Source organism: Mauremys mutica, chromosome 2, assembly GCF_020497125.1.
Source record: "Mauremys mutica isolate MM-2020 ecotype Southern chromosome 2, ASM2049712v1, whole genome shotgun sequence".
Classification (NCBI taxonomy): domain Eukaryota; kingdom Metazoa; phylum Chordata; order Testudines; family Geoemydidae; genus Mauremys; species Mauremys mutica.
In genome coordinates this window covers 176,436,283-176,459,290 of record NC_059073.1, presented here as the reverse complement: position 1 = coordinate 176,459,290, position 23,008 = coordinate 176,436,283, and the positions used below count along the sequence as shown (strand labels likewise).

Genomic DNA, 23,008 nt, shown 5'->3' with positions numbered 1-23,008 from the left:
TTTCCAATTTCTCAACATCTTTTTCAAACTGGATGCAGAATTCCACTATCAGTCTCACTGATGCTGTGTCATCTCCCTATCCTACTCATGGCTCTGCTCATACGTCTAATGATGGCTTTAGCCCTGTTCACCACAGCATCACTGGGAGCTCCTGTTGAATGGCTTGCCCAAAATGGCCCCTCAATCCTCTTCAGAGTCACTGCTTTCCTGGATACACTTCCCCATTCTGCAGGTGTGGCCGGCATGCCTTTCTGCTAGGCATAGGACCTTCCATTTGGCTCGGTTCAAACTTGTTTTGTTTGAACGGGTCCAGCTTACCAGGGATCCGGATTGCTCTGTATCACTGCCCTATCCTCATCATTAATTACCACTCTGACAGTATTTTTGTCACCCACCAATGTTATCAGCAGTGATTTTATATTGGCTTCCAGTTCATTGATAACAATTATTTTCAAGAATTAGTTCTTGAGAGCCTCTTCCCTAGTACCCAGTACCTGCTCCCCACAGCATAGCGGGAAAAGGCCGTCCAACCCAGCTGTTCCATAGGGCCTAAGCACAGAAAAAACACATGCTTAGGAATTGTTTTGTCGATAGGCTCTGAACAACATGTGGGAGTCAGCAACTTACAAATGGGCTACAGACCTAGAGTGTAGACAGGCCCCAACTATGTCTCAGTCTCCAGCCCTGTAAAATGGAAATAAACAAAACCTCGATTAGCTCTATTTTATGGTTGGGGAAACTGAGGCACACAGCGGCAAAGAGATTCACTCATGGTCAAAAAGCCAGGAATAGAAAATGGCAGGTCTGTTGATAGCCAATCCTGGGCCCTAGCCCTGGTTATCCTGGCCTCTCTGCTCCAACTTCAGTCACAGCCCGAGTAGAGGTTTTCTTCTTCTCCATGTCCTTTAACTTCACAACACTCAGAAGAAAGATTTTCTGTCGGCCAGTTGGCTCTAATGCTCTTTTGCTGTGACCTGGGTCAAACAAGTCCCATTGTGTAGTGCTGTCTCTGAGAGGTTTCTATTGTACACAGTTCCTGGGGTAATCCTTGTGCTTGTGTGCATTTCCTCAATAAGCCATTAACACTGATTTGCCTTTTTACTGTTGTACCTGAAAGGCTGCTTGTGGGTGTTTTCAGTCTCACAACATGTTTCAGTAACAGATACAGAACTAAACTGCATAACTTCACATTCAACTATAGCACATACAATCCAACGAGATATTACTGTCTAGCAGATCAAGACATTGAGAATGATACCTCACAATGCATACTTTGTACAAAACATATCCTAATTACATGACAATGGTGAATATTGGGGTGAAAGGGTGCCACATACTGTTTGCCTTCTCATGTGGATAGTTCTTTGAAAACTTCAGGTCAATGCACAGTAGAGCTCAAAAAGACTAACAATGTTAGGAACTATCAGGAAAGGGATAGAAAATAATAAGAAAATATACTGCCACTATATAAATCCATGGTGCATCCACATCCTGAATATTGAGTGTAGTTTTAGTCACCCCATCTCAAAAAGGATACAGTGGAACTGGAAAAGGTTCAGAGAAGGGCAACAAAGATGATCAATGGTATGGAACGGCTTCCATACAAGAAGAGACTAAAAAGATTAAGGTTGTTCAACTTAGAAAAGAGATGATTAAAGGGTGATACAATAGAGGTCTATAAAATAATGAATGGTGTGGAAAAAGTGAATAGAGAAGTGTTATTTCCCTTTCCCACAATACAAAAAAGAGGGGTCACCCTATGAAATTAACAGGCAGCAGTTTTAATACAAACAAGAGGATTTATTTTTTTCACACAATGCACAATTAACCTGTGGAACTCTTTGCCATGAGATGTGTTGGAAAAGTATAACTGGCTTCAAAAAAGCACTGGATAAATTCATGGAAGATAGGTCCATCAATGGCTATTAGCTTTGTGCTCAGGGCAACCCTAAATCTGAATACCAGAAGCCAGAAGGGGAAACAGGTGGATCACTCCATCTGTCCTGTACCCTCCCCCTGAAGCTTTAGTACTTGCCACTGTCAGAGACAGGATACTGGGCTAGATGGACCATTGGTCTGACCCAGTATGGCCATTATGTTCTTATATTAGCCGCTTGAGAGATGACAAAGGTAACTACCAGCAGGAAGGAGTAGGGCAGGCAGGGCCGGGTCCAGGGGTTTTGCCGCCCCAAGCAGCCAAAAAAAAAAAAAAAAAGCCGTGATTGCAATCTGCGGCAATTCAGTGAGAGGTCCTTCGCTCCGAGCAGGAGTGCGGGACCCTCCGCCGAATACCTTAAAGTGCCGCCCCATTCTGGAGTTGCCGCCCCAAGCACCTGCTTGATAAGCTGGTGCCTGGAGCCAGCCCTGAGGGCAGGGGTCTCAAACTCAATTTACCTTAAGGCCATTGCCAGTCCTCAAATCCTCCCAGCTGGCCAACAATGTCACTCATGCCACCCTGGCTGACTCTACCTGGTGATTAGTGATGCTGCCTCCATGGCTGACTCTGCCCAGCAACTAGTGATGGTATCTGTCCCTCTCCCCCAGACATTGGGAGCTGCAGGGGGCAGTGCCTGCAGCAACAGAGCCGGCAGGGTGGCTGCATGGGTCTCTCCTGCCCACTTTCCTCTCCCCTCAGCCAGCAGCCATGAGGGCCAGATGAAAGAACTTTTTAAAAAGTTTCTGTAGGCCACATTGGGGAGGTTCTCCGTCCGCAGCTGGCCCGGGGGCTGGGACTTTGAGACCCCTGGAGTAGGGAGTTCTTCCCACAGCCTCGAACTGCCTGATGGTCTGTGAAAATGTAAAAGAACTAAGCTGGATGGGAGAATAAATTCTGCTCACCTTGACTCTACACATGGGGATCAAAAGACCATTTCAGTGAGGTAGATCGATACTCCCTCCCTCCCCGAAGAGAAGCTGAGGTAAGGTCACTGGAGTACCTGGACCCCAACCTCTTGGGAGGTGGGATAAAGGAATTTGGCTGTGGGGGAGGTCTGAAAAACCTGTCTTGCCCAATCCCCCTGTCATTAGAAGCAGTGCAAGGTCAAAAGTCATTTCATAGGGAGGAAGCTGTTCCTTACTCCCTTTGGGCCAAAGAATTGCTACTTCTGGGGCAATGGGGAAGCTGAACCCTTCACTGGGGCAGCTGACCCCTTGAGGGACATAGGGACACCACACACACTCTCTAAAAGCTGCATGGGATGTGGGAATCTGAGGATCAGGTCTCAAATTCACACCCAAAGATTTTGGGGGAACAAGGTTAAGAAGGGCATGTAAGAGCTCAGAGATTCTAAGGAGAGAAATCATGCAGGATGTTTGTCAAACATCAAATGACTCTACAGATTGTTTTGAAGGCTATATCCTGTCTTGCCAGCAGAATGTTTATCTGAATAGATGAAATGTGAAATTATAAAGGTCATGTCAGAAACACCATCCCAGGAAATAAATCTGTCCAGGAATAAGTCAAGGTTTCCCCAGGATGCTGCTTAAGCACACTAGTTACACTCAAGTCTTTAAGGGGGAAAATGTGACAGATACAGCAATTTCCTGCAATATACTTGAAAAATATTATTTAATTAAGTTCAAGTATCTTTGCAGTCCATTTTATTAAATGCAAATATTATGTATTATTGTGCACTTGGATGATCAACAGACTGTATTAAACGTGGCAGACAAGAATGGTAATTTGGGACATTACATGTGGAGTTCCTGGGAAGTAGCTATGGGAAGGTTAATGCAAATATCTTTTGCCAGTTATGCACAAACCCCAGCCTTTTGAAGCTATGCCCTGAGGAAGGGACCATTGTCTACTAATTACCTGTTCCCAGAAAGATCAAAGGCCCAAAAGCTTAATAAAGATACAGGTTGAGCCCTGTCAGTATGCTTATTCTGAGCTGAGGCTGTTATGAACTTGTAAGCACAGAAAAACTCCAAGGTGGTTTGAAGGACTAACTCTTTTACCACAGCCTTTATTGGAAATGGGCAGATGATCTCTGCTAAGCTTATTAGCATGATGGTAGTTTTTTTTTGTTTGTTTTCTCTGTAATGCTTTCACCTTAAGAAAAATGTGCTTTCTTAGCAAAAAAAAATGTGTGGTAACTTGTAACTGCTAACAATTACTTTAATAGCTTTTGAGGAGAAAGCAAAGCACAGATGCTGACTTGTTCAGGCAGTCTGGCTTGCTGGTGATATCATAGTGTAGGCAGGGCATTGTGCAGCCTGGGGAAAAAAACGTAGTCAGGCGGGAGAGAGATGCCGGTTCTCTGCCCAGATGAGAGATGGTTGAGGGTCCAGGAGCCTAGATTGGGTGCCCTTGAAAGATCAGAGAGAATACAGGTACAGGTGCCCTGAATTGTTACATTATTTATAAGCCATTTCTCAAAAACCCTCACCCTATACACTCAAATATCTCCCCCCACCATCCCAAAAATATTAAAAGGAACCTTTCCTCAGCACAGACAACTCAAGAAAACACAATGGATGTGACTAGGTCAACCTGTGTTAGTTATAATCAGCTAACAATCAGAATAAATTATAGGAAATAAATTACAAACACGTTTTAAAAACAACATGACTAGGGCTCGGAGGGGAGAGGGAACTCTTCCAAGCCCACTTGAGATGCCCCACACAGGCTGTGCAGACATCACAATATTGAAGTCAGGCTTTGCTGAGTTGTCAGAGTTGGTTCTGCCTCAGGGAGGTGTGGATCTAAACTGGGGAAAACACAACTGCAGCTTGACTTGAACTAGGGTGCCCAGACAGCAAGTGTGTAAAATCGGAAAGGGGTTGAAAGATCTTAGAGTCATCGTGGATAGTTCTCTGAAGATGTCCACGCAGTGTGCAGAGGCGGTCAAAAAAGCAAACAGGATGTTAGGAATCATTAAAAAGGGGATAGAGAATAAGACTGAGAATATATTATTGCCCTTATATAAATCCATGGTATGCCCACATCTCGAATACTGTATACAGATGTGGTCTCCTCACCTCAAAAAAGATATTCTAGCACTAGAAAAGGTTCAGAAAAGGGCAACTAAAATGATTAGGGGTTTGGAGAGGGTCCCATACGAGGAAAGATTAAAGAGGCTAGGACTCTTCAGCTTGGAAAAGAGGAGACTAAGGGGGGATATGATAGAGGTATATAAAATCATGAGTGATGTTGAGAAAGTGGATAAGGAAAAGTTATTTACTTATTCCCATAATACAAGAACTAGGGGTCCCCAAATGAAATTAATAGGCAGCAGGTTTAAAACAAATAAAAGGAAGTTCTTCTTCATGCAGCGCACAGTCAACTTGTGGAACTCCTTACCTGAGGAGGTTGTGAAGGCTAGGACTATAACAATGTTTAAAAGAGAACTGGATAAATTCATGGTGGTAAAGTCCATAAATGGCTATTAGCCAGGATGGGTAAGGAATGGTGTCCCTAGCCTCTGTTCGTCAGAGGATGAAGATGGATGGCAGGAGAGAGATCACTTGATCATTACCTGTTAGGTTCACTCCCTCTAGGGCACCTGGCATTGGCCACTGTCGGTAGACAGATGCTGGGCTGGATGGATCTTTGGTCTGACCCGGTACGGCCGTTCTTATGGGTTGGGGGGGGGGCTAACAGGAGCCTATATACAGGGGCGGCTCTACAAATTTGGCCGCCCCAAGCAGTCATGCCCAGGAGGCGCCCCCAAGCCGCGGGAGCAGCGGACCTCCCGCGGGCATGACTGCGGCGTGTCCGCTGGTCGCGCGGCTCGGCTGGACCTCCCACAGCTGCGGGCGGTTCGCTGGTCCGGCGGCTCCGGTTGAGCTGCCACAGTCATGCCTGCGGGAGGCCCAGCCGAGCCGCGGGACCAGCGAACCGTTCGCAGTCATGCCTGCGGGAGATCCTCTGGAGCCGCCGGCCGAGCGTCCCCTCCGCAGTCATGCCTGCGCCAGGTCCGCTGCTCCCGGGGCTCCGGTGGACCTCCCGCAGGCATGACTGCGGCAGGTCCGCCGGCCCAGCCTGCCGCCCCCCCGGGAAAGGGCCGCCCCAGGCAGGTGCTTGCCCCGCTGGGCTCTGGAGCCGGCCCTGCCTATATAAGAAAAAGCCCCAAACAGTGGGACAGTCCCTGTAAAATCGGGTCACCTGGTCACCCTAAACTGAACATAGTCCAACCCTCGGGTTACAAAGGCGAATGTGGAACCGGGACCTGAGCGGCACCGCAGCCCGCCTACAGCGCAGGGACCAGCCCACCAGCAGAGCGGAGCTGCACCCCGCGGCTCCGGGGACGGCCAGGGCTGGGGTGCGGCGCTGGCGGGCCGCCGAGGCGGGGCTCAGCTTCCCCCCTCCGGTCTTTTGGCTGCCGGGAGGGTGAGATCAGCAGGCGCCGGCTACTCCCACGCACCGGCCGCGCCCACGGCGCCGCGAGTCGCCCCGCGCCTTATAACGCCCCTGCCTCAGCGCCTCGCCTCCCCCCGCGCCCTGCGCAGCAGCGAGGCAGCCGCCAACGGGTCCCCGGCGCCCCCCACCCAGCGGAACCGCCCCCAGGCAGGTTTCTCCTCCTCCGCGCCCGCCCGGACTCTGGGGCGAGGGGCCCCGCCGGAGCGCGGCACGTAACCGGGCAGTCCCAGCCCAGCCGCGCTGGGGCCGTTCCGCCTTCCGCGGGGTCTCCCGGGCAGTAACCGCCGCCCAGGGGGGTCTCCGGCCCTGCCCCCGTCCACGGCTGCCGAGCGAGACGCGCGAGCAGCCGAACCTCGCGCCACGGAACTGCCCGGACGCGGCGCGCGCGGGCATCAGGGCCAACGGGACAGGGCAGCGCGTGCGCGTAACCTGAGCCGCTCACTCAACTGCCGCCTAGCCCGGCGCGTGGCCTGGCCTGGCCTGCGTTCGCCGCCAGGGGACGGGGCTCGCGGCTCCTGTGCCCATTGGCTCGGAGTCAACCTGTGACATTCCACTACATCCTGATTGGCTGCCCGGCCGGCCGGGTCTGGCCTCCGCCGGTCCCAGTGCCGCGGGGACTGTGAGCGACGCCGGAAGAGGAAGGGGCGGCGGGGCCGCGCTGAGGAGCCGGGCCGCTGCAGGCCGAGGTGAATTGTCCCCGCCGGAGCGGTGTGAGGGGAGGCGGGGCCGTGACTCCCCCGGGGGGGGGGCGCGAGGGCTGGTGGGGCTGGCGCGCGCCTGTGCCGGGCTTTGGCTCCCGCGAGCCCCCGGCCCCGAGCCCCGCAGGCGGGCAAGGGGCGATGGCTGAGCGGGGCGCATGGGCGCGGCGGAGCCCCTCGGAGGCCGCTCTCCTGCCTGGGGACGTGCCCCAGCGCCCAGCCCGCCCGGCTGCCCGCGTGGGGGTCTCGGCCCCGCACACTCCCGCTGGGTGCGGAGAGCTGCACTGTTCTCCGGGCCGCCCCCGAGCTACTCGCCGAGCCCGGGGCCGGGTCACTCCGTGATAGGCCCCAAGCCCCGGCGCTGTTGTTTGTCATGTGTGCAGTTAACGTGTCGTCTTAGTCACGCATCTTTCTAGGGCTGCCTTCATCTCTTTGCAATTTGTTTAATATTAGAAATGGCCCCGATGCAGTAGGGGATTGGTCCGGGGCACTGGAGATAATTGGAGGGAAGTTGCATTAGATTGATAAGAAATGGACACTAATTTTGAAGTACAAATCTTAAGTGTTTGAAGGTACTGTTGTCCATATTCAATGGGATACTTAACTGAGTATTTAGTGTTCTGTATCCATGGAACATATGGGGCAACTTCTCCACAATATGAAGTAAACACTTTGTCTACTTTTAAACTAAGATTCTGATACAGCAAGTGCTCCTGCACAGGCTTCAAATAAAGCATCTGAGTAGTCCCATGATGTGTAAAATTAAGCACGAGCTTAAGTGTTTGCAGAATCAGAGTTCAAGGGCCTGAATCGGTAGTTCCTACCTTATGGCATTTCATTATAGTTAGTGGGAATCAGCACAGGAGTAACTGTACATTTACGTGTAATTATTTGCAATAGCAGGCTTCAAAAAATGTGTATAGTCTTTGCTGCAACATAATAATGATTTAAAATGTTAGGCAGCATATAAATACTTCATTTGACAATTAAATGTTCCCTTTTGCATAAAACATTACAAATGTTTGACCAAGAAGTTGCTATAAAGGACCAAAGGAACTTTCAAACTTACATTTGTATATAGTTTCTATGTCATTTATCTCTGTCTGCACCTTTGGAGTGAAATGTGGTAATGTTTAATAGCTCACAGCAATACTACACAACCGTTTTAAAAAAACGGAGATTATTGTATCAAAATGAAACTACAGGTATAAGTTAGGCCAAATGTAGGAATAAGTCTTAATTTATGTAGAAAATGAATTCACACTCTAACTCTTACTAGGTATGTCATGACGTCTTAAGGATGAGGAGTTCAGGATCTTGCTTTTACGTTGATCTAATGCAGTGGTTTTCAAACCCTGGGTTGCGACCCAGAACTGGGTTGCAAAATGGAAGAGACTGGGACACGGCGGCTCTGGTCAGCACTGCCGACTGGACTGTTAAAAGTCCCATCAGCGGTGCTGCCCGTCTAAGGCAGGCTAGTCCCTACCTGTTCTGACACCGCGCTGTGCCCCAGAAGCAGCCAGCAGCAGGTCTGGCTCCTAGGCAGGGGGGGCCCCCATGCGCTGACCCAGAACCGGCTCCGCGCTCGCATTGGCCATTTCCTGAGCCCAGGAGCCGGGTCTGCTGCTAGCCGCTTTTGGGGCACAGCGTGGTCCGTGGTGCCAGGACAGGCAGGAAGCGTGCCTCTGCACCCCTACTGTGCTGCTGACCGGGAGCCACCTGAGGTAAACCTGCACCCCAATCTCCAGCCCTTCCCCTGAGCCGCCTCCCCCCCCCCCAACCCATACCCTCTCCCAAACCCCTCATTCCTGGCCCCACCCCACAGCCCTCACCCCCATCCCATAGCCCCTCCCATACCGCAAATCCCTCATCCCCAGCTCCATTGGGCTGCGGGCATCAACAATTTTCTTCAACTGGGTCGCCAGAAAAAACGGTTGCAAACCACTGATCTAAATTCTTCAGCAGCACAGTTCCCTCATACTGCAATGCTGAGTTTGGTCAAACACTATCTTGCAGGGCTGTTCTAAACAAAAGTTGCACCAATGTAACTTTAACCAATGTTGTTAAACTAGTTGAACTTTTGTGTGATGATTCTCTCTCACTGGTTTATGTTGGTTTAGCTTGCCTCTTGTAAATTTACCAACAAGCTAAACCAATATAAGCCAGGTTTCAACTGATGGATCTGTCCAAGTACTAACTTTAAAATATTCCTCTTGCTGTTGCACCTTTTCTGGTAATAATTCAGGTCAGCTAAATTAGCCAATGAGTTGCACTACAGCACATATGTGCTGTCTCAACTTTCTCTTGTCATTCCTTTTTTACAGGAAGCTGCAATGGAGAATGAGCTGCTGATGGTCTTTCTTTTGTCATTTTCCATATTGTTCTGTAAAAGTCACCGTCATGAAGTAGAGCTGGCTACTATTGCACAGACCTCTGAGAAATTCATTCTAGATAAGGCAGCTGGTATCAACACTGAATTGGCAACACTTATGCAGAAGCATCACCTTCAGGAACTTTTCCATCGTTATGGGGAGAACAATACTTTGACTGTTGAAGGATTTAGAAAGTTGCTGGAAAACATAGGAATAGATAAAGTGAAAAGGATCACTACTGGCCACGATCATGATCACCATCTTCATCATAACCATGTTATGCTAACTAAAAACTTTGAGAGAACAGATTGCCCAAATCATGAATCTGGTGGCGTAAATAAAGATCCTAGTAATGGTCAGGCAAAGGAATTACAAAGAGTAGAAAATGCTGAGCACAAGCAGAACTTGATAAGCAACAAAAACACTGTTATGGGAATAACTGCATCTACCAACACCACTGCTACAGATGGCAATCCTGTATTACAGAATTCAGAAACCAGAGAAGTGAAGCCTGTTGTTCATACAAGTCTAACCAGCCCCAGTGCCATGAATGTTACAGAAAGCAGCAGTGTGAGTTTACTTGTTAATGGAAAAGCTAATGAATCACTTCTTTCCCTAAGGGAATCTGAAAGAGGAAGTTACATGTATTCTAAATTTAAAAACCAAAATACACAAGAGGTGAGACTAGTGTTCTGTACTCTTCTTGGGGGCATATGCCCATTACAAGCGTGTTAGCATGGTTTGTCTTCCATAGACATTCATTTAACTTCTAGGAGGTGTGTGTGTGTGTGTGTGTGTGTGTGTGTGTGTGTGTGTGTGTGTAACCTGAAATATGCACAGGCATAATCTTGCTATGTAATAATTTTACACTCCAGTAGGAATGTTACATCAATGTTGTGCCAAGGTACAAGAGGATAGTTGTGCATTCTGGTTTGTACACTGGGTTGTAATATTTTATTTTTATTTTTTTTTCCCCTTCTGGTTTCTCTCTTTAGGAGAACATTTTAAGACTAGTTAACTTCTGACACAAGTATGTGAAAGTTTTTGATGCTTGTTATAGGAAAACAATTAAGTTTTCTTATGGCGTAGAAAAGAGTAGATAAGTAAAAAAACAAAACAAAAAAAAATAAAAACAAATACTTAATACTCTTTGAAAGTTTCATTTCTATAACCATACATGGTGCTGAACTTATTCCAAGTAGGCTTACATTTTTCTGCTGGAAGTAAAAGGCTAGGACAGAAAGTAATTCATCCTACATAGAAATCAGTGAGAGGCCTTGAAACTTAAGTATGGATTTTATGCAAGTTTCATTATGTATATTTTCTAATCATCTTCGGCTAAATATAATTTAGTATTAACTTGTATTCTACAGGTTGGGAGCCCTAAATTCTGTTCACCACTCTGCAAGTGGCTTACTGCTCTGTGATCAGGCAAATAAGTCTTGCTGTGCCTAACTTTCCCTTTTAAAATGGGAATAATCACCTTTGTAAAACATTCTCATTCTCTGGTGAAAACTGTCTAAGTAGTCTTTATTTCTGTAATTAGAGTTGTCATAGATACTTGCATCTCTGTCCCTGAAAAATGATCCTCCTCCAAGTGACACAAGTTGTGCGCTGTCCACACTGGCACTATGTCTCCCACTGATGTAGCTTCTGCTTCTCACTAAAGTGAAGTAATTAGGCTGATGGGAGAGTGCTACACAAGACGCGCTATAGTGGCACAGCTGCATCGGTACAGCTGTGCCAATGTAGCACTGTAGTGTAAACTTGCCCTTAGTAAGGACATGGTAGTTGTCATTCATTGTCCTCTTATGTAAAATGGAAGGCTTTTTTCCCAAAAAGAAGACTTCTGTTTTTGATTATAGGTCCAATTAATTTTGAAGTATCTGGTTTTTATTAAAGTAGTATGTAAATATTCATCCCACTACTACCTTTCACTGGAACTGTTGCACAGATTATTAAAACCCAATTTATTGCGAGCCTCTCATACATATGACTTCTTCCCCCAGCATGACTTCTGTCTTCCTTCAGTTAAGAATGAGACAGCTCATGCATCCAACTGGCAGTGTTGTCCAATTACCCCTCTAGTCCAGAGGCTGAGGCTAGCCCATGGAACAAGAAACATACTGCTATACATTGTCCACCTCCCTCAGGCTGTGTGCAACATGTATTGTAGACAGAAGAAAGGATAGAACCTTGAGGGAGATTGGATTTCAAAGTCTTCAGTGATGGCTGTCGTCTTGGTTAGAGTGTAGTGAATAGAGGCTGATTCCATCTGTACACAAATTTGAACAGAAACAACAAAAGGTGTGAACTGATAGGTTTAATTATTTTGGTGCGTGTGCATTGACACTTATTTCAGAATAAAACTTGCAAAAGTTTATTTAGCTAAAGTCAGCTTGTTACCAACCTTGGCTAAAATTGATTTCACTACTTTTGGGAGGTGCTACTATATTTTGAACTGGTATTGGACTGCTCTTGCAGTTTTTCTAGGATGTGATAGTACTTCTGTTCTTAATCTTAAACATGTTTTTTCTTTCTGCAGTGCTTGAATGTATCAAAACTGATGACATCTCATGGAATAAGCACACAAGTATTGTTGACTGCTACAGAATTCAGCTATCTTTGTCCAGCAATTATTAACCAGATTGATGGCAAATTCTGCATAATACATGCAGCTAGTGAAAAGGCTGAAAGCCCTCCAAAAAGCAATTCTTTGCAAATAGGTAGGTTTTAATTTCTTTTTATATTTAGAATAAATCTTACCAACAATCATTCCAATTTGAAATTTGCTTTTTTTATAGCTAATATAAATATTTAGATTCTAAACTATTTATTTTCTTAGATACTTAACTTTTCTATGTGCTGTACAGAGTTCTTTCTAGACACCCTTATCCTGGGGATTTTCTTAGTTATTAACATCTAAATCAGTGTTTTGAAGAAAGCAAGCATCATCTGATATATTTTGTATTTCTCTTACCAGCTTGGATTGGTGGCTTTATATCAATCTCCATCATCAGTTTTCTTTCTTTATTGGGTGTTATATTGATACCTCTGATGAATCGTGTATTTTTCAAGTTTCTTCTAAGTTTCCTTGTGTCACTGGCTGTTGGGACTCTGAGCGGAGATGCTTTTTTACATCTCCTTCCACATGTAAGTATTTTTACTCATATTAAATCATTCATCTTAACTTTGAAAAATGTTAGTGAAATATGGCTTTATTACTTTATTATCAATGTTAAGCGCTTTAGGAAGCCTACTAACACTAGCTTTGGCTGTCTACCAAACCTAGTGGTTTATTGACATTAATGAAAACTTGTACTAACCTAATAAGAAAAGATTATCTACCTCAGGGGTCAGCAGCCTTTCAGAAGTGGTGTGCCAAGTCTTCATTTATTCAATGTAATTTAAGGTTTCGTGTGCCAGTAATACATTTCAATGTTTTTAGAAGGTCTCTCGCTCTGTCTATATTATATAACCAAACTGTTATGTAAAGCAAATAAGGATTTTAAAATGTTTAGGAAGCTTAATTTAAAATTAAATTAAAATGCAGATTTTATCAGTTTAGTGTGATCCTTGCCCTTGCTTTTCCTTGCTAAGTTTTCCAATGTCTGGCCCACATTTGGATACTTTAAGCTGCACACAGGCTTCTGAGTGATCAATTGTTAACCAGCTCCGAGAGGGACAGAGGACAGATTTCATGTGTGAAAATACCTGTTTTCACAGGTATGTGGATCCAAATGCTGAAAGCATTGCAAACACAATTTTTTTTTCCAAACAGTTAAATTTCACTGGCAGGGATGTCCAGCAGGTCAAAATAGAGACCCCATGATCTCTCTCGGTAGTTTCAACTGCACTCCACAGATCTACGAACTTTGATGCCCACAATTCTGAGCTTTTTAACTGAATGAGCTGCATTTCGAAATCTTCAGCACCCATCCACTGAAATACAGACAAATCCAAGTCGCTTTCATTGAACTTTTCAGGTTTAATTAGAAAAGAAAGCATTGGGCCAAATTGCTGGAAATCTTGAAATCTGTCAGAAAATTTTGATCCCAGTTCTTGCGTGTACATTCCAATCTCATCGACACTGACAGTGCAACGTGTCGATAGCTCTTTTATGAGTTGGAAGTAGCAGAAAGTAGAAGTTTGAATATCCCAAGTAAAAACTGCTAGTTTTACAACAAATCTTCCAGACTTCAAAAAGATCCAGAACCATTTGCCCTGCACCCTGGAGACAGAAGTTGAATTTGTTTAGGTGAGCAGTGATGTCAGAAACATGAGCTTACGCAGCCATTGTCATCATCCAGTTTGGGGTAGTTTTGTCCTTTTTCCAACAAAAAGGCCTTGATTGCATCAAAAACAGTTTACAAAGCTCACCAAAACCTTGCCACGACTTAGCCACCGAATGTTGCTGTGAAGTGGAATGTCGTTATAAGCACTGTCCATCTCATTTAGCAGTGCTTGAAACTGTCTGTGAGTCAAAGCAGATCGAGCAACAAGGAAATTCACAATTCACACCACTGTATGCATCACATTATTAAGCTCTGAAATAGAAATTTTAGCACACAGGTTTTCTTGATGGATGATGCAGTGAAATTTGACTGTTGGGCGGCCAATTTGATCTTCAAATAACTTAACAAATCCTTTCTGTTTTCCGACCATGGCAGGAGCATCATCTGTTGTCACATAAAATATTTTTCTGATGTCAACTCCTTGTTCTTCAAAATGGTTTACAAAACTTTCCACTATATCTTCCCCCTTTGTTGTGCCGTGCAGGGGTTTTAGGCAACAAAATTCCTCTTGGATTTAATCGGAAGCACAATATCTTGCAACAACTGCCAAATGAGAGCGTGGATATAAACAACATTCCACATCAACTGCAACGCTAAACACTGCTGTGTTTTTTAATGCAGTCGTCTGCTTTTCCTTAATATTTTCTGCCATTTTGCTTATGCATCTCTCAATTGTTCTGGCAGAGACAAGCAGTTCTTTTATTTTAGATATGATCGTATCTTTATTTGGCAAATCATTGACCAAAATCTCTGAACTGCTGAGAAAAAACTTTTTATATATTCCCCATCTGTAAACGGCTTTCCGTTTTTTGCAATGCACTGTGCAATCTTGTAACTTCCTTCTGTAGCTTGATTTTTACTTTGCGTCTCATATCCTGCTACTGCCTTTTTGATTGTCTTGTCTGCTTCATCAAGAAAGGTTTTCTCGTGCTTTTTCAAAATGTCGAACACTTGATGTGCGACAAACATTTTCACAACAGAAAGCACAAACAGCACAGTCCTTCTTTTGAATAAATCCAAACGTCTGTCCAAGAAGGCTGAAATGAACGGACATCTAACTTTGCTTTCTTAGGAGCTGCCATTTTGTCAAATGTACCCTCAACTCTCACGGGGGCGGGGGGGGGGAATGGCGACAGAGGGCACGCACAAGGTCAAACACAGATGTGGTCTCATATAAGCAGAAAACCAGGACTTAAAAATATCCAAGCCTGGAACAATTTTTAAGATGGGGGTGCTGAGCTATGCCCCCTCTTGTCCCTGTCTGCACCCCTCACTGCCCCAGGGTGGGGCCAGTGGGCCACAGCTGGGGGTGGCTGCAAAGCCCCAGGCCAGGAGCAGAGCCTCAGGCCCGTTGCCGGTACCCGGCTTGCAGCAGGCTAAGCAGGGCTGGAGGCCCGGACCCCAGCTGGCAGGGGGCTGGCGACTGGAACCCCAGACAGGCAGCGAGGTGAGCAGCATGGGGGGCTCGTAGCCCAGGCCGGCAGCTGAGCGGGGCCAGTGGCGGGGACCCTGCTGGCAAGAGGCCAGCAGCCGGAACCCTAGACCATCAGCAGGCTGAGCGGCTCAGCCTGCTGCCAGTCTGGGGTTCTGTCCACCGGCTCATGCCAACCGGGGCCCGGCCCCGCTCAGCCTGCTGCCGGTCTGGGGTTCCGTTCACCCAGGCAGGCAGCGGGCTGAGCAGGGTCGGCGGCCAGGACCCTGGCTGGCAGCAGAGTGACACTAAAAATCAGCTTGCATGCCGCCTTTGGCACACATGCCGCAGGTTGCCAACCCCGATCTACCTTCAAATAATCTTTGTAAAACTGTAGCTGCTGTTTCTGATCTAACCTAGGGTTCCTCACAATGCATGCAATTGTACCATCATGCGTTGGTTTGCAACGTTCTTGTACATTACTCAATCCCTCACACACAAGTTGCCTTTGTAGATCAGTAATTTAGAATCCTTTCTGAATTTTTCTTTTCACCCTCTTCCCCCACCTCCTGATTTTCTTTGAGAAATAGAAATAGTTCCATTATCTCTTTCCAATGTCAGGGGGAGAGATAATTGCAACATTCAAATGCTGACACTGCTTATCCTCTGAATGGAGCATCTGAGAAATGCTGGGAACACAGCACTTGGAGAGGACTAGTACCAGCCACTTATTCCATGTGATGGGGTTGAAGAGACTCAACTTAGGTCAAGAATGAAACTGGACTAAGATCACTATAAAATTCTTCCTCTAGGGAAGTCTGAGCTGGACTTACAGTACAGGGACAGTCCAACCCTGTGGTACATACCATCAGTAAAACGAAGTGTTATGGAGTGAGTTGAAAGCCTTACTTTCTGTATGTGTAGGTTTTTCCTTCAGTTAATTATATTGTTGAACTGTTTCTGAAATTCTGGAGGCACTTGTCTCTTGGCCTCTGTGCTGGGGGGCAAGTATCCTAAAAATCCAGCGTGCTTCATTGTATGTTCTCTACTTACAAACCTTATGGAAGGCTGGCTTTGTGAAAGCAGTATTCTCAATGATGCTTGAACCATACTTTTGCTGCAGTTAAGGGGTTGCTAATGTATCTTAACTTGAAATTTTTCAAAAGAAGCAACAAAAGCAGCACTGATGCTAATTCCTATACACTTCTTCATAAGAACCTCCAATAGCACTCTTCTCGTGTACAAAAGTGCTACTAAGTACTAGCCTTCTGGCCTAAATTCAGCAATGTCATAACTGGGACAGGAACTTGGGTGCATATATTAAGGTAGTAGAACTTGCATAGATTTGGGATTCAGTGGGTGGGTAGGTGGATGGGTAAATTAAGAGTAATTCTCACACCAGGGATTGGAGCAGGAAAAGCAGGTGATGATTAAAAACAGCTCTGACCCTTTTATCAGGCTGCTTTGCTTTATCTTGCACCCTCCTGAAAGTTGCTTTTTGTGTTCCTGTGACCCTTGATGTTCAAGATATGTTTATTTTTCACACTTAATGTTAGTTTAGTACAAGCTACGCTACTTTAATGTTTACATTGGGGCTGTCAATCGCAATTAACTCACGTGATTAACTCCAAAGTAATAAGGATTAAAAAATTAACCATCAGTTTTAATCGCACCGATAAACAATAGAATACCAGTTGAAATTTATTTTTGGATGTTTTCCTACATTTTAAAATATATTGATTTCAATCACAGCACGGAATGAACAGTTGACAATGCTCGCGTTATATTATTTTTATTTAAAATATTTTCAAATATGGCAAACAAAAGAAATAGTATTTTTCAGTTCACTTCAGATAAGTACTGTAGCACAATCTGTCGTGAAAGTGCAATTTACAAATGTAGATTTTTTTTAATGTAACTGCACTCAAAAACAAAACAATGTAAAACTTTAGCGCCTACAAGTCCACTCAGTCATACTTCTTGTTCAGCCAATCGCTAAGACAGACAAGTTTGTTTACATTTATGCAAGATAATGCTACCTGCTTCTTATTTACAATGTCACCTGAAAGTGAGAACAGGCGTTCGCATGGCACTTTTGTAATCAGCATTGCGAGGTATTTACATGCCAGATATACTAAACATTATTATGCCCCTTTGTGCTTCGGCCATCATTCCAGAAAACATGCTTCCATGCTGTTGATGCTCATTAAAAAAAATGCGTTCATTAAATCTGTGAGTGAACTTCTTGGGGGAGAACTGTATGTCTTTGGCTCTGTTTTGCCCGCATTCTGCCGTATATTTCACGTTACAGGAGTCTTGGATGATGACTTCGCACATGTTGTTCAGTTTAAGAATACTTTTGCTGCAGATTTGATGAAACGCAAAGAAGGTACCAATGTGAGATTTCTAAAGATAGCTAAAGCAGTCGACCCAAGGTTTAAGAATGTGAAGTGCCCTCCAAAATCTGAGAGGGACAAGGTGTAGAGCATACTTTCAGAAGCAACACTCCAATGCAGAAACCTACAGAACCCGAACCACCAAAAAAGAAAATCAACCTTCTGCTGGTGGCATCTGACTCAGATGTTGAAAATGAACATGCGTCAGTCCTCACTGCTTTGGATGGTTAACGAGCAGAACCAGTTATCAGCATGGACGCATGACCTCTGGAACGGTGGCTGAAGCATGAAGGGACATACGAATCTTTAGTGCATCTGGCACATAAATATCTTGCAATGCTGGCTACAACAGTGCTATGCAAATGACTGTTCTCACTTTCAGGTGATACTGTAAACAAGAAGTGGGCAGCATTATCTCCTGCAAATGTAAACAAACTCGTTTGTCTGAGCGATTGGCTGAACTATAAGTAGGACTGAATGGACTTGTAGGCTCTAAAGTTTTACATCGTTTTATTCTTTGAATGCAGTTATTTTTTGTACATAATTCTACATTTGTAAGTTCAACTTCCATAATAGAGATTACACTACAGTACTTGTATTAGGTGAATTGAAAAATATTATTTCTTTTTTTACAGTGCAAATATTTGTAATGTACATTTTCTATGCTGTTGTAATTGAAATCAATATATTTGAAAATGTAGAAAATATCCAAAACTATTTAATGAAATGGTATTCTATTATTATTTAACAGTGCCATTAATCCCACTATTTTTTAAATTGCTTGACAGCCCTAGGGTAGGTCCATACTTACCCGCCGGGTCGACGCGGAGAGTTCGACTTCTCGGAGTTCGAACTATCGCGTCTAATCTAGACGTGATAGTTCAAACTCCGAACGTGCTCCCGTCGACTCCGGAACTCCACCACCGTGAACGGCGGTGGTGGAGTCGACGGGGGAGCCGCAGACTTCGATCCCGCGGCATCAGGACAGGTAAGTCAGTCGAACTAAGGTAGTTCGACACTCCTCCCCCTCCCCCCCCAATGTAGACCAGGCCCTAGTTTACAGCCATTTTCCAACCCGCTTAAACTGTTTGTCACTATTTGATCCAGAGTGTTTTATGGGAGTTGTACCATGCTTATATCAGGTGTGAATCTGGGCCTCAGGGGATTTCCTCTTTCATACTGCACAAGAAACTCTACTTTAGGAATGCATTGGGGCTTTTAGGGGAATGCACCTCTATCTCGAAACTTGACCTAAGGAATTAAATCTGGTCAGACACATAATCTAGAATTTTTATCTCCATCTTTAAAATTTACTACTATACAACTGAGAGTGAAAATTAGTAAACTTATTATCAATTTTTTTCCCTTATGATTTTGTCCTCTTCAATAGGTGTCATTTTATTCTCTCTGGATGTCTGCCCCCCAAAAAACCCAAACAAAATAATGCAAAATAACTTCCACACTCTATTCCCAAAGTAGTCTTGATATGAGTTGACTTGTTTAACTGCTGTCCTAGATCCAGCATACCTGCAACACAATGGGAAAGGGAATACAGGCGAGTCTCATCTTATGCACATTTAACATGCGCGAATTCAGCTTTGTGCGGTTGGCAAAAACAAAACAAAACAAAAAAAGAAAAATAACAGTTTAAATACTGTACCTGTAGTGTGGGCGATTCCATCCACCATGACACTCAATGTAATTTTGACTATATGCGATTTTCGCTTTATGCGCTGACAGTGGAACCTAACCCCAGCGTAAGATGAGACTTGCCTGCAGTTTTGATTTTTTTAGTGCTAATCGATAGTCTTTTTAGAGCACTTTTAATGTAATACCTAGACTTTTGTTTCCCCTGGTATTAAAATTCAATCTCCATAATGGTGCTTCTGTCCGCTGGTTTATTCATTTTTCACCTTAACACTAATCTGCCTCAGTTGGGGGATCTTTTTTAGCTAGCAGATGGCTGTTTTGATCCTTTCTGCTCTATTTAACCAGCCATTTATTTATTGTCATAGGAAATGAACATGGTTTTCTGTTTCAAAACATAAATTAAATCAACATGTACATTAAACAAAATTACTTCTGCCACCTCAAAAATATATTGGCAGCAGAATTTTCATGAATAAGACAAACTCATGCAAAAGTTAAGCAGAAGTCTTTCTTTCCTGCCCTGAAAGCTGCCCAGCTCTGTTTTTAGTAACCTTCCAATGAGGGAGAGTGCCAGAGATGGGGTCCTCTGTGGAGAGCAGACAAAGGCTTGGGTCATTATTGCGTGGTCCATATTAGAAAGGAATTTTCCTAGCTTCTTTGTCAGCTAAAGATGAGGCAGTAAAAATGGTGGTCTGGGCCCCCACTACTAGCTGAAGATTTAGCAAGAGCATCCTAATGTTGTAAACCATTATAATGAAAGGTGCATATACATACTTGGTAGAGGGTGACGGCTGGGTCTGCATGTACTCTTTAAATATTTCCCTTTACCCACAAACATTATGGCCATTTAATCCATTTTGAGTTGTTTTCATTTATATTTCTTTCTCACATTAAGAAAGTAATAAGATTCATCTCTGGAGTCAATAAAAATGAGCCGCAGAGCACATCTTTCATTTTTTTTCTTCTGTTGTATTGAAATTTGTTCTGAATTAGTAGAACTTGAATTTTTGTCTTTTTAATCCCCCTTAGTCTCATGGAAATCATCACCATCACCACGAGAAACCTTTACTTGAACAAAATAAAGATGCCCTGTTCAAGCATCTTGTCTTTCAAAGTGTAGAAGAAACTGCTTATTTGGATTCCACATGGAAGGGACTGACAGCCCTTGGAGGCCTGTATTTCATGTTTCTAGCTGAGCATTTGATCACTTTAATTAAGCAGTTTAAAGACAAGAAGAAAAAGGTAGGGAAATTACATTTTGAAGCCTCATTGCACGATGTAATATTAGTGTCTGTGGATATTAAAATTGTCTTTTGTAGAGAGCGGCTTGTTGATTAGATTTGGTGGCTAATGAGGAATGTGCTCACAATTCAATTTTTGCTTACAAGTCTATAGAAGTATACTTTGAGTGATCCTAACCATCTTTACTCCTTCAGAGTAGATGTGTATTTATATTCCTACAAAGAAGAATTCTGTTAATTGTTTTCTTACACACACAGATAATTCAGTCTGCATCTTTTAATTGTTTATCTTAAAGTTACAGTGAAAGACCTGATCTACAGTGAGTGCCATCTTAAAACAACAACAAAATCCCCCACCATTCTCCTCCCTCCAAAAATCCCAAGCGGTTACTATGCTGGGATTGTTATGGTAGTCTTTACACTTACATCATTGGTGTTATTCCTATTCTAACTACTGTGGGCGTAAATTGTTGATATTTTACAAAATGGTGTCCACTGTAGCAAGCTGCCCAGTGTAAAAATGGGTGAGAAATACTCATGAGTGGCAGGATCAGTCTCCATAACTACAGCTCAACTTCTTTGCTCTTTGTAAGGTAACTCTGGGCAAATAGTTCCCAGGCAGAGCAGATGCTTGGTTTTCATCATGTTTTAATGAGACATTTCTTTAAAATTTGAGTACGAGTTAAACACTACAACAGCGGAAAAGAAATGGCATTTTGTTAGGCTTTAGAGGTGTTTCAGGTACAGTATAAAGTATAAACTATAAAGTAGAACTGTGTAATTCTGTATAAATAATACTTATGCCTGCTCATTGTGACTTTTTTTTTTCCTCTGTACCCTAGCTAATTCTTTGCCTTTTTACTCTGCTTCTTACTCTGCTTCTGCTGACATTCTAGTACCCAAAGAATGCATAATCAGGAAGAGTATTTCCATGCTGTCCTCTTGATTTTTTTCATGCTGCATAACTTTATAAATATACTGTGTGTTGCTCATGTATATCATGAAAAATAAGTAAATATTTATAACTTTGATTTTTTCTTTTGGAGTCAGAAAAAAAATGAAGATGCAGAAAGTAAGAAGTTTTCAACAAATGAAGAAAAATTAGATGCAGATTATCGTAAGTCTCAGTAATACTATTGCACAACTGTATCAATCAAAAGGGTAAAGAATCTTTTCTATGGTATTGAAGGCTCATTGATCCTTTCACTTACCGTTGGCTGGATTGCAATGTAGCTAGGTTAATTACATCTTTCCTGAAACAAAAACTTGATACACATTGGTATGCAGCGGGTTGACCTTAAGTAACTTGATTTTTAACCTTTTTTTTTTTAATGTTGATAGGAGTTTGAAGTAGTCCATGTACTTTTTGAATTTTTAAGCGTCTACCCTTGTGATCCAGGATTGAGCACTGGAAATCAAAACTGTTCTGTTTAAGCTCTTCTGTCTACAGAAGTTTAGGATGCTTATGCATCTACCAATTTCTAGACTAATAGTACCTGTAATTCTATGGAGGAAGGATTTTTAAGAGTCTGTGTCTCAAGCGTACATATTTCAAATGCCTGACGACCTGATTTTCAGAAGGGCTGAGCACCCACAATTCTAAATGAGGTTAATTGGGGAGAGGGAAGCTGCAGGTATTCAGCATTTCTCAAAATCAGACCATTAATGAGAACACCTTAATTTCATGGAACAAGAGTGCCACCAAATGTCCAGATCTTCTGGTACAAGTTTACAATAAAACATTGAGCTTTTTGATTTTTATAGGCTGCTTTTCAGTACTATGTGCTCTGCTACTGAAATATCCACTATGATAAGCACTTGGATTGTAAAGTAGGAGTAAACAGGGCATGTGTGTGATTAACATTAAGTAATCTCATTCTGGGTTTTAAATTATAGTGTGATCAAAATACCTCATCTCAGCAAGAGTGAGATTAAAGCGATTCTGAGGTGAAAATATCATTACAAAATGTTTTGCATATTAGTGTGGTATTTGCTGGGGGAGAGTTCATGTCAAAAATTTGTCAAAGTACAGCAGTGTTCTGTCTGAAAACAAATATACACATCCTTGTGAAAGCCCACTGAAGTTGGTGGATTGAAAGCATAGATGAAGTTGACTTATGCACCTGTGCCTCGCTCCTTTAAACCTTGGACTTTGTGTTCTCCACTTACCCCATTAGAGATTTTAAGATGTGCCCTTATATGCCTCTGTTACTTCCCCTGTGGACTTCCACTCTCTCCTCTTGATCCTATTGCAAGGCTGAGTTATATACCCAATAGCAGAAAATTGAAAAAAATAAATGGGGATTTGGGTTTATTTCTGTTTCTATGTTCAGGGTTAGAAGGGTTACTTTCACTTTTATTGCTTTAACTCATTTTTCAGATTCTTGAGCAAAACACCATCTCGGAAGCATTTCTTGGAGTCACAATGTATGAACTGCTTCACCGAGTAGAACAGTACCAAAATAGTCATAGTTTAAAAAAGAAACTTTTTTCAGTTTGCAGAGACCCCAAGTCACATGGGTGTATCTCCTGCAATCATATTATCTGGAGACAGCACTTTTTATCTGTAATTAACAGGAGATGG

At 43.6% G+C, this 23,008-nt stretch overlaps 1 protein-coding gene across 2 annotated transcripts in view; it reads left to right on the top strand.

Moving 5' to 3' along the window:
• The first annotated feature begins 6,662 nt into the window (after positions 1 to 6,662).
• SLC39A6 (solute carrier family 39 member 6) overlaps positions 6,663 to 23,008 on the top strand; it is a 33,450-nt gene continuing 17,104 nt past the window's right edge. The window contains exons 1-6 of one of the 2 annotated variants that reach the window (XM_045005793.1): positions 6,663 to 7,047; positions 9,384 to 10,001; positions 11,977 to 12,157; positions 12,415 to 12,584; positions 20,213 to 20,425; positions 21,475 to 21,541. In XM_045005793.1, the coding sequence (XP_044861728.1) occupies positions 9,393 to 10,001; positions 11,977 to 12,157; positions 12,415 to 12,584; positions 20,213 to 20,425; positions 21,475 to 21,541 (1,240 nt within the window). In that variant the 5' untranslated portion in view covers positions 6,663 to 7,047; positions 9,384 to 9,392. Of the gene's footprint in view, positions 7,048 to 9,383; positions 10,110 to 11,976; positions 12,158 to 12,414; positions 12,585 to 20,212; positions 20,426 to 21,474; positions 21,542 to 23,008 lie in introns of both variants that reach the window. The other variant, XM_045005792.1, reaches the window with a different exon arrangement.